Source organism: Silurus meridionalis, chromosome 22 (genome assembly GCF_014805685.1).
Source record: "Silurus meridionalis isolate SWU-2019-XX chromosome 22, ASM1480568v1, whole genome shotgun sequence".
Taxonomy (NCBI): domain Eukaryota; kingdom Metazoa; phylum Chordata; class Actinopteri; order Siluriformes; family Siluridae; genus Silurus; species Silurus meridionalis.
In genome coordinates this window covers 15799097-15814492 of record NC_060905.1, presented here as the reverse complement: position 1 = coordinate 15814492, position 15396 = coordinate 15799097, and the positions used below count along the sequence as shown (strand labels likewise).

Below are 15396 nucleotides of genomic sequence, written 5' to 3'. Positions count from 1 at the left end.
ATTGAATGTAGCATCAGGAGAGCTTATTGGTTGTGCGCATGCGCAGGGAAGAAAGCGAGAAAACATGGCGGCGTCCAGGGGCAGCTCTGTTTGGGATGCACCCCGAGTGTACAAACACCATGAGCAGCAAAAGGTCTGTCACACAAGACCGAAGTACAGGGAAGGAAGGAGACCAAAAGCCGTCAAGGTCAGCTTTGTTTTTTTATTTATTTTATTTATTTAAAAGGAAGTCAAGATAATGGATCGGAATTGACAGAATCAGCTAGGAGCTCAGGTTTCCATGGGATGGTTGGGAAAGGCATTAAATGGCATATAATGTAAGAATGAAAGGCATTACTAAAGCAAGAACCCCAATGAACACAATTCAACAATTCTCCATTCACTGTAGCCACAGCCGGAACACCTGCATACATCATCTCTAGCAGAAGCATCAACATTAACCTCATAAAATGACTCTGGGGATTTTAAAATCCCCCCTACACACACACACACACACACACACACAAAAGTATAAAAAGTTTAACAACTGTTTTGAAATGTTTTGGCTGATCTTTTCTCAGGATGTGCAGGGATCTTTTGCTGAAAAGTTTATAAATGTCCTTGTAAGTGTATCTGCAGCCAAATCAATTTCTTCTCCTCTTTCAGTTATTGTGGAATGAAAAAATTATTAAATTAAAACTATTGAATCCACATGAATAGATTTGAGCTTGTGCAGTTTGCTATAGATGCGGTTTGCGAGCTCTGACTAGTGCTCTTTCTGACCATCCAGTCACAGGACATGAAAATGCTGATGTGATTGGATGCCTTCTAGAGGGCCTCGGAGTCAGCAAGTCGCAATCTGATTGGTTAAAGAAACAGCTTCATGCAACATAGATTTGAAGATACTAACAGCCCTTATGGCAGACAGATACTCTTGACCTCTGCAACACGTGATGTGACGGCTGAAATCTGAATAGATAGAAACTCCAATCTAAATTCACTATGGAACGAAGAGAATAGACTATTGAGAATAAATATTCATGGACAAAAATATAGTAAACTATATGTCAGAGATTCTGAGTTTAGACCAGCAGAAAAGATCTTACTGGCAATTACAGGCTGCCACTGATAAATTGGATGGCATCAGGTCCAAATATCAACATATAAATAGTATGTATAGTAGAGCTGTTGCTATCAATTATTTAAGTAATTAAGTATTCTACCGATTATTCCAACAATGAACAAAAAAAAAGAGAAATACTAAATATAGAAGAGAAAATATATTATTGTAAAAAATATAATATATACAATTTTCTTTGCTGAAATTGCATAAAAGAATATCTGTGTAAAATAAACCCATTTAGTCTATTTAATTGGCATATTACATCAAAATGTAAATACAAATATATATACTTTAAAATGGAAAAGTTCTGTGTTACAGCAGCAAAGAAAAGAAATGTGAAAATACAGTAGAACCCCGGACTTCGACGCTAATCCGTTATATTTTTCCCATAAGAAATAAATCAAATTGGATTAATCCGTTCTCGACCACCAAGTTATTACCCAAACTTTGCCTTTTTATACAAAACATTACGCAGAAATCACACTTAGATGGTTCAGAGTTAAATAACATAATTATCACGCGGTTTATCGGGTCGGATTCCAGGTTTTTGTTCGAATTCCGATGCGAATTTTACTCGAAATTTCGCACCGAATTCCGATTCCGTCGAGTTCTGAAACGGTCGAGCACCGGGGTTCTACTGTATATAAAAAGTACAGAAATAATACAAGTGTTCTACATCTTAGTGTATAAATACAAAAGAAAAAGTGACCACAAATAAAGTAGTTACGCTTTCAAACATATTTCACATGCACTCTTGCACACTTAAACACAATAACGGTGTGTATCATGGTGACTGGTTCACTGGGAGCAGCTTAGAACGTAACAGTCTGTCACTGAAGGAGCTGCTCACAGACTAAACTGTTTCATACAGGGGGTGAGAGGCGTTCTCCAGCAATGATGATAGTTTAGCTACCATCCTCCTTTCTCCCTCCTCCTGTACAGTGTCCAGAGGAATCCCCAGGACTGAGCTGGACTTCCTGATCAGCTTGTTTAGTCTCTTCCTGTCTGCAGGAGAGATGCAGCTACACCAGTAGACCACACCATAGAAAATGGCAACCACAGAGTCAAAAAAGGTCTTCAGTAGCTCTCCCTGCACTCTAAAAGACCTTAGTCTCCTCAGCAGAAAGAGTCTGCTCTGTCCCTTCTTGGAAATTGCCTCAGTATTATCTTCTCTCTGTCCTGTCCCGTTTACTGTTCAGATAAACACCCAGGTGTTTGTCCACTTTCTCAATGTCCTTTCCCTGAATATTTACTGGTAGACGCGAAGTGCATTTGTGCCTACGGAAATCCACCACCAGTTCTTTGGTTTTCCTCGCGTTTATCTGGAGGCAGCTCTGTTGGCACCAGTCCACAAAGTTCTGAATCAGTCCTCTGTACTCCCTGTTATCATCATCCGTGATCAGACCAACGATTCTGCAGGTGACAAATAAAAAGAATATGACTCGCACTGTGCTCCCAGCCTTTTCTCAATGCCAGGTTGGTAGGCAAACTAAAGTGGATCCATTGATAGGCTCACCAGAGGTCTGAGATGAGTAAGCACCATCCTCTCCAACGTCTTCATCAGATGCGAGGGCAGTGCTACTGGTCTGTTTCAAAATTTGGTAGCTGATCAAATCTGTTAAAGAATAAATTCAGATCATTCACCCACTTCTGGTCACCCTCAGCCTGAGAGCTGGGCACCTTATGACCAGTGATGGTTTTGATCCCCTTCCACACACCGCTAATGTTGTTCTGCTGCAGCTGATCCTCCATCTTCCTCCTGTAGCATGCTTTTCCTTCTCTGATCTGCTGATTAGCTTACACAGAAGTTGTAATACAGTCTGTTAGATTGTCAATATCCTCCCCATGTGGACTGCACAATTCCTCCCACGTAGTTGTGCCAAAACATTCTTTCACATGTCCTCAGTGTGCGTGAGGCTGCTGGTTGCCTGCATGCAAGGGGTTTGTACACAGGTAGGAGATGATCCAGGTTGTGATCTGATTCAGTTAAACTCAGCTGATGCAGAACATCAACTGAAACGATATCTTATAAAAAGAAAAAAACAGGCCAAGGTTTTGTGGTGTTTGTTCCTTCCTTTAATAATGAAGTGATACTGATCATCGATGGATCAACTGATCATCGATGGATCCTCAGTGGAGATCATCAAGAGCACCAAATTCCTTGGTGTTCATCTGGCGGATAACCTCACCTGGTCACTCAACACCAGCTCCATCACCAAGAAAGCCCATCAGCGTCTTTACTTCCTGAGAAGGCTGAGGAAAGCTCATCTCCCTTCCCCCATCCTGACCATGTTCTACAGAGGGACCGTTGAGAGCATCTTGAGCAGCTGCATCACTGCCTGGTTTGGGAACTGCACCGTCTCAGATCGCAAGACCTTACAGAGGATAGTGAATTATTCTTATTTTTACTTAACCATATTACACTGTTTACATGCTGTTTTTTTGCACCTCTCGACTGCTGCTACTGCTGTTTTTGCACTGTATTGTGTTTGTTTACATACATACATACTCCTGGTTATAGTGTTTATAGTTCTCTTTGCACAGTACTGTGTATTCAGAGTATACAGGAGGTTTACTGGTAGGTGCTGTCTTGTGTTATGTGTTGTCCCACACTGTCTTGTGTTGTCTGTCTGTCTGTCTGTCTGTCTACTGTTTTTCGTCTGTCTGTACTGTTGTCTGTCTGTACTGTTTTTCGGCTGCACTGTTTGCACTAGGTTGCACTCGATGCACTTTATGTACCTTTTGTGTTGTTTAGTGTAGCACCAGGTTTCTGGGGGTATGTTGTCTCGTTTTTACCGTGTACCACTGTGTATAGTAGAAATGACAATAAAAGCCTTTTGACTTGACTTGATATTTGTAGCACTCAGTGACTCATCCGCATTCACCAATTGAGTCTTGTCCCACACCGCACTCGTTCCTGTGGGAGTGCAGGTCTCTACTCCAGAGTTTAGCAGGTGGTGCGTCAGTAATAATGGTCCGTGGGAAACGCAGCGCGCCATGTGTAGTTAAATAGACTAAACTAAGCACGCACCTCGAGTAATTCCTTTACAAATAATTTTGCCTTGATTAATTTTTGTAATCGAATTACTCGAGGAACCGTTCCATTCCTACTCAATCAGTTTCGGTAATCAATCTGTACTTCAGAGTGCTCTTTTATATTATTTGCATGTTGGTTGTTCTGCTTCTTGTCCTATAATTTGTCTGCTTTTTTAGGTTTATACCATTAACTTGGAGTCTCGGTTTCTTCTGGTGCAAGGAGTGCCTGCTATCGGTGTGATGGCCGAGCTGGTGCAACTTTTTGCTCTTTACGGTGTGATCGAGGAATATAGGATTCTCGATGAATATCCTGCTGAACAATTCACCGAAGTTTATCTCATCAAGTTCCAGAAACTCACCATGGCAAGGTGAGGGTCGCAGGGTTTCTGCAGGTTTCACAAAGTCAAATGTAATACTTTTTAAGATCACTAAGAATGAAAATTAAGACCTGTATCACGATATCAAAAACACACAAATACCTTAAACGAGCCCTAAATTCTTTTTTTTTTTTAGGCTATATGTCGCTAAACTTGCATTTTCCTACAGCTGAAAATGAAATCTGTTTTAAATCTGTGCCACAATCCAAGAGAGATTCACGCCAATTAGAGAAAGCTGATTGGCTGTTGCATGTTGGTCTCGTTTGTAGTCGTAATACGGCGAATTAAATTTGAAATAGCGCAAAGAAAGAACTGCATCACCACGGAAACTACAAACGAAACCATTCTAAAGTGCTGCGGCAGCATTTCAGTGAGCGTTAGAAATAGCGATACGTGGACATCAGAAAATTAAGACCTGTTTACAATGATTTCGAATTTGATTTCTAAATTTTAAACTTACTAAGACAATTATGTAGTTGCACTAAAATTGTAATAATATTGATTTTTTTTTTTTCTTCAGGGCTGCTAAGCGGAACACTGACGAGAAAAGCTTTTATGGGGGCATTCTTCATGTATGTTATGCTCCTGAATATGAGACTGTAGAAGATATAAGAAAGAAGCTACAAGACAGGAGGAGCTACGTGAAAAGAGCATGTGTGAAATCAGGTAGCGCGATTAAACCCGTCCACTTCCTAGATACATATCGAGATTTTTTTCTGCATATGCATTTCATGCCTTATGAATTGTCTTGCACAAAGCTGTTCCAGAAACGGACTGTGAAAAGGAACCTGCAGGATCATCAGCACCAGCATCTACTTCATGGGGAGATAGGAACAGTGCTCAAACTGAGACTTGTTTGGGGTTTCCACTCTTGCCCTTACCGCCACATAAAAAAGCACCTCAGTACAGTTTATCTTTAAGCGGATTTAAATCACAAAACAAAACGAGTGCACCTACAGAGGATAAGATGGGATCTCTACATCATTTCATCCCGGCTTCCCCAGAACTTTCCAAACAGACCTCAAAATGCACAATCTCAGCATCTGCTGAAAAAGAAGAAAGAGACAGGACTAAAAAATCCCAAATTCCTCCATCCACTGCACCAAGGTTTATACCGAGGACAGCAAGTTTGGAGAAGAGGAAGAGAAAAATGGAGGACAGGATGGATTTGCTGGACAAAAATGCTCCTGTGTTTGGACCCAAACTTCCAGAAGAACAAAGAATGGACATGGAAGACAATTCATTAAACACCACGGCCAACATAATCAGACAAACAATGGCAAAGGTAAGATTACATTTACTTTTAATGTTAGTTATTTCATTTATACAACTGAGCATTGAGGGTTAAGGGCCTTGCTCAAGGGCCCAGCAGTGGCAGCTTAATGGTGCATGGATTTAAACTCATGACCTTCTGATCAAAGTCCAACATCTTGAACACTAAACTACGCCTTCCTCTTTTGTGTAAGCTTTGTAATAATGCGTTTGATGTCATTGCTCAGGGTTTATGAATAATAATTTCTTTACTGAATAAAATGCATTTGATTCTATTTTAAATGAGAAGGTGTGATGATTGAGAATATTACCAGAGCATTCCTTATATTTTGGCCTTATCCAAAATGTTGAATGGACTGTGCATGGACATGTTCGTCATGTTTGTTTGCCGCTGTCATTATTCAGTACGAGAGCGGCCTCTAGAGGCGAATCACTGAACACCATGCACACCAGCTTTGCTTTCTCTATTATAATTTGAGGCTTCTTAACTTTAAATATTGAACTAGAACCAGAAATGGACCTTGTTATACTTGAATCGCATGCAGTTCTTTGTATTTGAAGTGGTTTTTTTTTTTTATTTGAATGTTATCTTTTGTTTCAGTTTGAATGCATGTGTTTTATTTTCCTCAGTATTTATTCATATAATCAATATATTAATTTTTATTTAGAACATTGTCATGATTCAGTACGGATTTTTTGTATGAAAGTATGAAAAGAGAAAATAAGAGAGAGAGAAAACAAGACAGGTTTCTTAAAATGTAATTTAAAAAAAAAAATTCATTTGCTTCCTTTTTAGAAAAATTAACATTTTTATTGCTGAAATTGCAAACAAGAATATCTGTAAAAACTAAACCCATTTAGTCCATTTAATTGCCATATTACATCAAAATGCAAATACAAATATTTAAATAATTAATAAAAATATAAAAATTTGTTAAATTACTTTAAAAAGGGTAAATGCACTGTACTGTTTTTTTGTTTTGTTTAGTCGTGTTCTTTGACCTGAATCTTCCCTTTACCCCTCGCTGTTTTCGCTCTTCTGCAGCGTTTTCTGTGTTGTATAAAATACCGTTTCTGCCACATAAAAAAAAAAAAACAAGGTTTGCCTAATTACGACTTTTTTATTGCAATTAATTTTTTTCTCGCAATTGCAACTTTGTCTTTTAAAAATGTTTTGAAATTTGAAGCTGTTGTGTATGAACGAGGCTCCTCTGCTTCATTCTTCTTGTTCCTTCTCCTCTAGAGCTGATTGTTAGACAGAGATTGAAGGCTTAGTTTGAAAGCCAGTTTAATTTCCAGTGTGTAAATCTTTCTGGAACTACAGAGGGGCAACGTTGCCCGATTAACTAAAAAGAAAGTCAGAATTGTGAAAATAAAACCCCTCAGAATTAGGCAAATGTTTTTTATATGGTGGACACAGGCTTCCATAGTGTTTACCTGTCCAGAGCGCTCCAGAGTTTAGCGGGTGGTGCATCAGTAATAATGATCCGTGGGGAAACACGGTGCTCCGTGTGGAGTTAAATGGAGTAGAGAAGTCGTTTCAGCTCTACAACAAATAAATACAGTTTCAAATATTCTTTATTTTTTCATTGAAAAATTCTCCCCAAACATGAATAACAGCTTGGCATAAGGACAGTTTATTTCACCAAACATTCAGCTGAAATACTTTGCTATGCTTCCTGTAAAACATCGCTAGAGATGTTGTTCTTGTGATCCAGAATGACGTACGCTTATTTTTTCGATTCCAATGAGCCGCAGTCCAGATGGAATTGCATGGTGTTGAATTATGGTTGTCATGTTGGTATATTTTACCCAGAATATGTCTTCAACCTTCCCTGCTCCAAAACAACCCCAAATCATTTAGCTTCCATCTCCATGTGTGACTGTGGGGTGAGGCTAATATCTTCTCCTCTGTTAGATTCAAAAATGTCCAACTTTCTTCCACTCACTCACTGTCCAATTCTGGTCTGTTTTAGCCCTTTATCTAGTTTGTTACATAGAAACTGTACAGTATAAGTCACTAGACTTACAATTAAATATTCAATGTATGTTGTATGTATTTAATTTAAGTGTGTTTCTTTTTGTTTTGTTTTTTTTAGGTCTCATCAATTTCCTCAGAGATAAAGACCACCAGTACCACCACAGCAAAGCCAAGGAGAAGAATTTAATCCCATTCTAAACATCATAACACATACAGGAGCTGCATTTGGCTTTGTTGTGGATTTGAGTGATTTAGGTTCTTGATGTATCCTGGAATGCATGTTGCTCAAATGCCTGTATGCTCTGCAAAACAATAATAATAATAAATTACTTTTCATATATTAATTATATAAAAAAAAGGATGGCAGAACATTGTGATGTTTTATTGAATTTTTACAGTTTTTCTCAGTTGTTTAGCAGCATTTTTTGAATAATTCTTAATATTTGCAAACCAGTAAGTGCATTTCTCAAAACAATTTGTACATACAGAACAACACAATGGATTAATTGCAAAACATGTACTTCTTTCAAAATCCTTAGTGAGTCTCTCTAAAGTAAGTATGTGTGTCAGTTAGGGATGGCTCAATTAAATAATTTTGCCGTCCGTACGATACCAAAATGCAATACCTCGGAATCGATACCAAATCTAAACCATAATTAATAAATAACCAGCCTTAAAAGATGTGAATAATAAAAAAAGATTCATACCTTTTGTATCAAACTGTAACAAAAATCCTACAGGAAACATAGATTTTTATGTTGGAAAAAAGTTTAAATATAACTGAAGTAATACAATGAAAATGTTTTCAAATCTTCGGATCTTTTCTGTGCAAACAGAATGTAACAAAAAAACCTACCAAGATCATGGGTTACATTTTGAGTTTACACAATTAATGCATGTGCCTATCAGTTTGGGAAGCGCTGCCGCCTACAGGTGAATTTCGGAACAGCAGCGTATGAAGAACCGAATTTTAGCAAAATTATATCGTACCGTTCGAAATATAATATAAACCGCGATGAACATCTAATTAGAATAATAGAAGTCTATTTGTCATTGTAAACAAACAAGAGCGTCAAAATGTTTAGTAATGTCAAGTCAAGTCAAGTTTATTTCTGTAGAACTTTTCACAACAGACATTGTCTCAAAGCAGCTTTACAGAAATCAACAGTTAAGGTGAATGGTGTGCATTTATTCCTGATAAGCAGCCATGGTGACTGTGGCAAGGAAAAAACTCCCTTAGATGTTATGAGGAAGAAACCTTGAGAGGAACCAGACTCAAAAGGGGAACCCATCCTCATTTGGGTGACATCAAGAGTTTGAACATGTCAGTATGACGACGCGCAATTCCAGGATTTTCAGTAAAGCTGAATTTCTTCTGTATGGCGTACATGAATTTTAACAGCACAAACATACACATTACTGTATGTATGTCACACTTTCACTGTACTGTACTCGGGTTTGTTTCCTGGTTGTTCAACCATTTTCTGAAATTTAGTTTTGTCTGTATACGCTCAACAATTGAAGGTTCACGAGATTCGCCTTTGACCTGTTTTGGAGAACTAGTTGATCATTGGTTGATCTGCTGCCGTTCACTCGCCTTCATTAGTGACAATCAAGATTCATGTGCAGTTTGGAAAATTCAGGTGAGAACCAGTATAATATATTTGGATCAGCATGACAAACATTTGATAATGTAGGAAACAGCAAACAATTGTACACAATCGATTAAATTAATTACCAAGCCGTAGCAATTTTTTTAACACGAAGATAAATTGCTTAATGATGTGCACAAGCTACTACATGACGGGGAGGTTGAACAAGTAGTTCTGAGAATTTTATTTCTGATCTAAAAAATGCTCCAAAGCAACAGAAAAACTGCACATATAATAAGCATCGTCACGTCACACTTTTCAGTGAGTGTTTATTCTGTTCATTAGGGCAAATCATAGTTTTTTTGGTATTTCATTTGTCACACATATGCAGTTTCGTCAAAGTTCTAGGGTAATTAAGAGGAAACACAAGGCTGGACAGTGTTTTGAATAATAAAAAGGCTTCTCAGGGTTTATATATATATATATATATATGCACAAAACAGTCCTTAAATAACTACATCTCCTGCACTTTCATACCAAAAGTTTGATTCTTGTTCTTTTTACCTTTAGGTCAGGAAGACAAGGTCCAAAAGCTTCCAGTAGCAGATTTTCATCTCTCACAGCATTACTGAAGTCGGAAAATGAAATTCTGCTGTCATGGTCGTAATCCTGAACACAAACATCATTTGCACCATAAATGTTACTAGATCTGTCATATTTCAGATCTCTTTCTCTTATAAGAGATTCCATTGCTTTTCACTTACCATTTTCTTCAGTACTATTTCCACCAGATCCTTAATTCCTTCATCAGGGTCTTCCTCAGTCAGCTGTTTGATCAGGCTGTTCTTCAGCATGTGGAACATTTCCTCTCGAGATATGTAGCCGTCTCCGTTCAGGTCGTACACGACAAAACAGACTACAGGCATTTCAGACAGAGAAGGACAGTGGCTTGAGAAGTGCTGCGATTAGAGATACTCGTACAGAAGAAGAAAATATAACACAAATGAAAATGATCGTACATTTTATTTTCTCGTCTAACGTCCCTCGGAGGAAGACCGCTAGTCCTTCTATCCACTCTTTAACACTGAGGCTGCTATCGTTGTCCTTGTCAAAGGTGCGAAATACTGGGATAGATAACGAAGGTTAATTGATAAAAAACTTTGCAGAAAAACTCGATCTTAGAAATCACACCTGAGGCCAAACTTTTGTTTGCTAACCTCGGTCCATTATCATGTCATCGGTGAGTCCGAATGTGCTGTGCAGGATGTTGCGGAATTTGCCTCGGTCCAACCCGTGTGTCGCTTTGCTCTCGGTCTTTTCTCCCAGGAGTGTGTTAAACAACCGGATCAGGCACTCCGTTTCAGTTTTATTAACTGTACAACAAAAACAAAGAATCATTGAATCAAGAATCAACAAAAAAGAAAGAATCAAAGAATCATGTGTATGAGAAAGGGAGCGTATCGAAATATATCGGAATCTTCGATATCCAAAGATCAGCAGTTTACAGTAAAGAAGAAAATGTAATTCGTTACTGTATTGAAGTAGCTTTTTTGCGGATCTGTACTTAAAAATGTAACTGATCGAGCACGCAGCGATCCACCAATCAGGGTCGAGCGCAAACTCTGTTTCATCAATATAAACGAATCCTTTTTTGTCATTCAGATTACTTTGTTCCTTCGACCAGAAATAATATATATATATTACATTTTTAGTAAGCAAACTCCCCAGCACGTCTACATGATCTTTAACTATAGTTCCAATAATGAAGAAAATGCAGATATGGTCAAATTATGATAGACAGAATGAGTAGCTTTATGTCTCATATCGTCTGGTCTGTATCGTTAGTTCTTTTGTTATGTGACTCCCATGAATATTGTAGCAATGTCAAGATTGGGACCAAAAACCCAAACTATGTGTAGCGTCTATTGAAGTCACGTGATAAAATAACAAACGTTTCTGACCAGAATAAATGATGAAGAAACTCCTGACTCGAACTCACCACAACACCTTTAGCCTTATTTCATGATTTTTTTCAAGTAGTTGAAAAGAATGTTTTGGGCTCATGATCATTTTAATAGAAATCATTTAGTGTTTGATTGATTAATATCATTCTATTAATAGATCAGTGTGCTGAGAGTAGCATAAGTGTGTCTTTTCACATAAACTGAGTTGCTTTTTGGTAAAAATGATAACAGGAACATGATAGCCAGAATAAATCATAGTACTTTGGATACTTAGTACATTTGAAGGGAGCACTTTTACTGGAGTAATACCATTACCCTGTTTTTCACTACTTTAAATCAACAACATGATTTGTGTTCTTCGTCCACCGCTGGAAAAGTTGTATCTGGCTACTAAAAGCTGACTACCTATAGTATACACATACTATATAACCAATTATCTGTTAGTCTTAACAGATAGTAGTATCATGATGGCGCAGCGAATGGCAGCCACGGTGCTGAGCTCCACAATTCTTCTACTGTTTTTGTTTGTTCTGTGTTTAGTCATTTTTCCTCTATAAGTTGTACCAGAAACAAACTCCTAAACATTAAGCAACACATCCTGGACAATAGTTTTCACAATTTTGACTATTGAGACGCTTCGTTGGACATTTTAGTTGTGCTACAACTGCCGGGTTTCCAGCTGTTCAGCGCAGTGCTACAACAGCTGGCGGAACATATAACTGAAACGGAGCAAAGGTACCCAGACTCTCTTTTAATCGTTCTTGGATATTTGAACACAGCGAATCTTTCCTGTGAACTGCCAAAAATACAGACGTTACATGTCCCAGCAGAGACAGTAATATTTTAGACCACTGTTACACCCCAATAAAAGATTCATATCACTCTGTCCCGTAAGCAGCTTTGGGGCTCTTATCACTGTCTAATTCATCTCATACCAACCTACAGGCAGAAACTAAAATCAGCTAAACCTGTGCTGAGGACTGGTAAAAGATGGAGTAATGAAGCAGAGCAGGATTTACAAGCCTGCTTCACCTGCACTTCCTGGAGTATTTTTGAAACTGCAGCAACCAATCTGGACGGGCTCACGGAGTAACTTCATACATCAGTTTCTGTACGGATATATGCACCATGGTTTACTGGGAAACTCAAACAGCTTAGTCATGCTAAAGAGGATGCTTACAGAAGTGGGGATAAAATCTTGTATAATAAGGCCAGGAACACACTAACAAAGAAGATCAGATTGGCTAAAAAAAATATATATTTTGAAAAGCTAGAAAAACAGCTTTCAGCCAATGACCCAGCATCAGTATGGACTGTTCTGAGGAACAACACCAAGCACAAGACACCACCCTCACAGTCTGTGGAGAATCAACAACTGGCTGAAGATCTGAATGTGTTTTACTGCCAGTTTGAGAAAAGCCCAGTCTACCACCCACCACCCCCTCTGATCTGCACTTCACACAATTACCTCTCCCCCTTCAACACCCCTTTCCTGCCTCCCTCTTCATTCAACCTGCGCAGAGGATGTGAAACGAGTCTTCCAAAGACAGAAGACTAGGAAAGCTTCTGGCTCAGTCTGTGCTGACCAACTGGCTCCCATCTTCACTTAGATCTTTAACAGATCACTAGTGTGTAGTTCCCTGCTGCTTTAAGCGCTCTACACTTGAAAGTCTGGTCCTGGCCTACCTGAAGGACATCACTGGACCTCTGCTGGATCCCCTTCAGTTTGCATACAGAGGAACATTGGACTGCAATATATTCTGCAACATCTTGACAGACCATCATTCCTGACCTTCTCTCAGCCAAACTGACCCAGATTTCCATGCCCACCCCGATCACTAGCTTCCTGACAGACAGGCAGCAAACAGTGAGGCTTGGTAAACTCATATCCAGGGTTCTCACTATCAGCACTGGTGCTCCCCAGGGTTGTGTTCTCTCCCCATTGCTCTTCTCCCTGTACACAAATGACTTGCACCTCTTAAAACCCCTCTGTCAAGCTCCTGAAGTTTGCTGACGACACTACAGTCATCAGCCTCATCCAGGATGATTACAGACAGGAGGTTAGAGAGCTGTCTGGTGCAACCACAACAACCTGGAGCTCAACACACTCAAAACAATGGAGATTTCCCGCAGGCTATAATCAGCATGAACAATCAAAATATTCAGAACTACACATTGTCCATCATAACTGTCACATTTGTACATAGAATCCAAATGGTCTCTTTGTAAAGTGCACACTTGTAAATAACATCTGTACATTTATTTAACAACTTTGTTGCTTTGTTACATTCACTAAGACACTACGGGTCAATTTAACAATTATTTTAATTAGACTGTTGATGTTCTTTTACAAGTATCAATGTATTGGAAATTGTAAAGAAGTGTAACGTGCACTTTTTTTTTAATTCTCTGTAATAAATTCAATAATATCCTCTGATACATCTCCGAAATGTGCTTATAAAAAGGGATGAATAGATATAAAAAAAAATTAAACAAACAAAAATAATGAAAAACTGGATTACCAATCACTAGTTGTATACTGTGTACTAGGTCAACAATGCAACTAGCTGGCTAAGCTGGTAATAAACAACTAGATTTTCCCTGTTGCCTGAGGATCCAGATCCTGATTAAATAAATATGCAACAAGATATGATACTTACAGTGTTTCACTTGTTTAGACAAGGTTTCAGCCATGTTTTGGATTAACTTCCTGCTCAGTGCAGACATCTCTGCCATGTTGGAAGCGCATTCACCAACTCACGATGTTGACACTCGGTTACCATGGAAACCCAAAATCGCCTCTAGGGGGCGATAAGCGAACAACTCGATTCTATCACGCTGAAACCCAAATACCCCCTGATAGAGCAGCTGATGCTGTACACCCTGTTTAGTGCCCTAATTATCTAAGCGGTGAAACCTTCAGTTTAACATAAAATAAAACTAAGTTATACATCTTTAGATCCATGATGTATATTATAGCTTTACTTTTTTTTTTAAATATTTGCACATTTCTTTATAACCTGATTAAATAAAAACAGTCTATATATCTCAATCTAATAGCTAATAATAAAACAAACAAGCATATATGTTTAATCGATTTTGACAATTATGGCAATATTATGTCTATGGTATTCATTTGTTAGTTTAGTTTGTATATTAATCTATTTCATTTTAAATTTACTCATTCAGTAAGGGAATGAATGACTATGGGTCAATATAACAATAAATAAATATTTAAATGTGTTAAATCATATCTCATATATATTTGTAATGGAACAAACATATCTTTTTTAATTGATTTGTCAATGTCTTTATTATTCATTTGTTTGTTTGTTTATTAATCCTGATTTTATTTGTATTTACTCATGCACTAACACACTACAGTGTTTTTCTCATTTCACATCATTTATTACGTTGTTGTTGTTGGTGGTGGTGGGGTTTTTTTTGTTTTTGTTTTTTTTTTTGTTTTTTTTGTGATATTAAGTCCAAAAATGTTTAAATAACAATGAAACTTAACAACAACAAGAAATTATATTTTATTATATTATTGGATAAGAGAAGTTTATTTTAATAAAATGGCTACTTACTAACTGTTAGCTTGTTGCACAGGCCTTATCATGATTTTGTCAGTCTCTGAGATTTTTATGGCTTTTTTTCGTTCTTTCGTTCTTCCTTTCTTTCTTTCTTTTGTTCTTTCTTTCTTTTTTTCTTTCTTTCCTTATTTATTTTTTCTTCCTTTTTTTATTTTTTTTTGGTTGAACAGACTCACATTTTTATTTTTTGGGCAGAGTTTTGGGGTCAGGTAACTTTGCAGCCTTTATGGATCTTATGGAGTTCCATATAGAACCTTCTATAACACTACAGGTGTGTACCTGGTTTGGACACACACACACACACACACACACACACACACACACACACACACACACACACACACACACACACACATATATATCCATGTGTATATTTTTACTGTCTATAACACTTGGGCCTGATGCATGGACACAGAGGCCTGTGAATTTAAACGTTACACACATTTCTGGGCAAAATAGAGAATTTTTTTTTATTGATT

General features: G+C 37.9%; 2 protein-coding genes across 2 annotated transcripts; one reads left to right on the top strand and one right to left on the bottom strand.

Moving 5' to 3' along the window:
* Positions 1-31: 31 nt before the first annotated feature.
* Positions 32-8137, top strand: rbm48 (RNA binding motif protein 48). Its single transcript, XM_046835501.1, has 5 exons — positions 32-187; positions 4316-4506; positions 5036-5181; positions 5274-5800; positions 7887-8137. Exons 1-5 carry the CDS (start codon positions 65-67, stop codon positions 7953-7955), a joined length of 1056 nt encoding a protein of 351 aa, XP_046691457.1. The 5' UTR covers positions 32-64; the 3' UTR covers positions 7956-8137.
* efcab1 (EF-hand calcium binding domain 1) lies at positions 7932-14113 on the bottom strand. The gene is made up of 6 exons (XM_046835502.1): positions 13985-14113; positions 10578-10733; positions 10380-10484; positions 10125-10276; positions 9925-10029; positions 7932-8070 (listed from the first exon to the last, which is right to left on the bottom strand). Exons 1-6 carry the CDS (start codon positions 14058-14060, stop codon positions 8020-8022), a joined length of 645 nt encoding a protein of 214 aa, XP_046691458.1. The 5' UTR covers positions 14061-14113; the 3' UTR covers positions 7932-8019.
* Positions 14114-15396: the final 1283 nt, after the last annotated feature.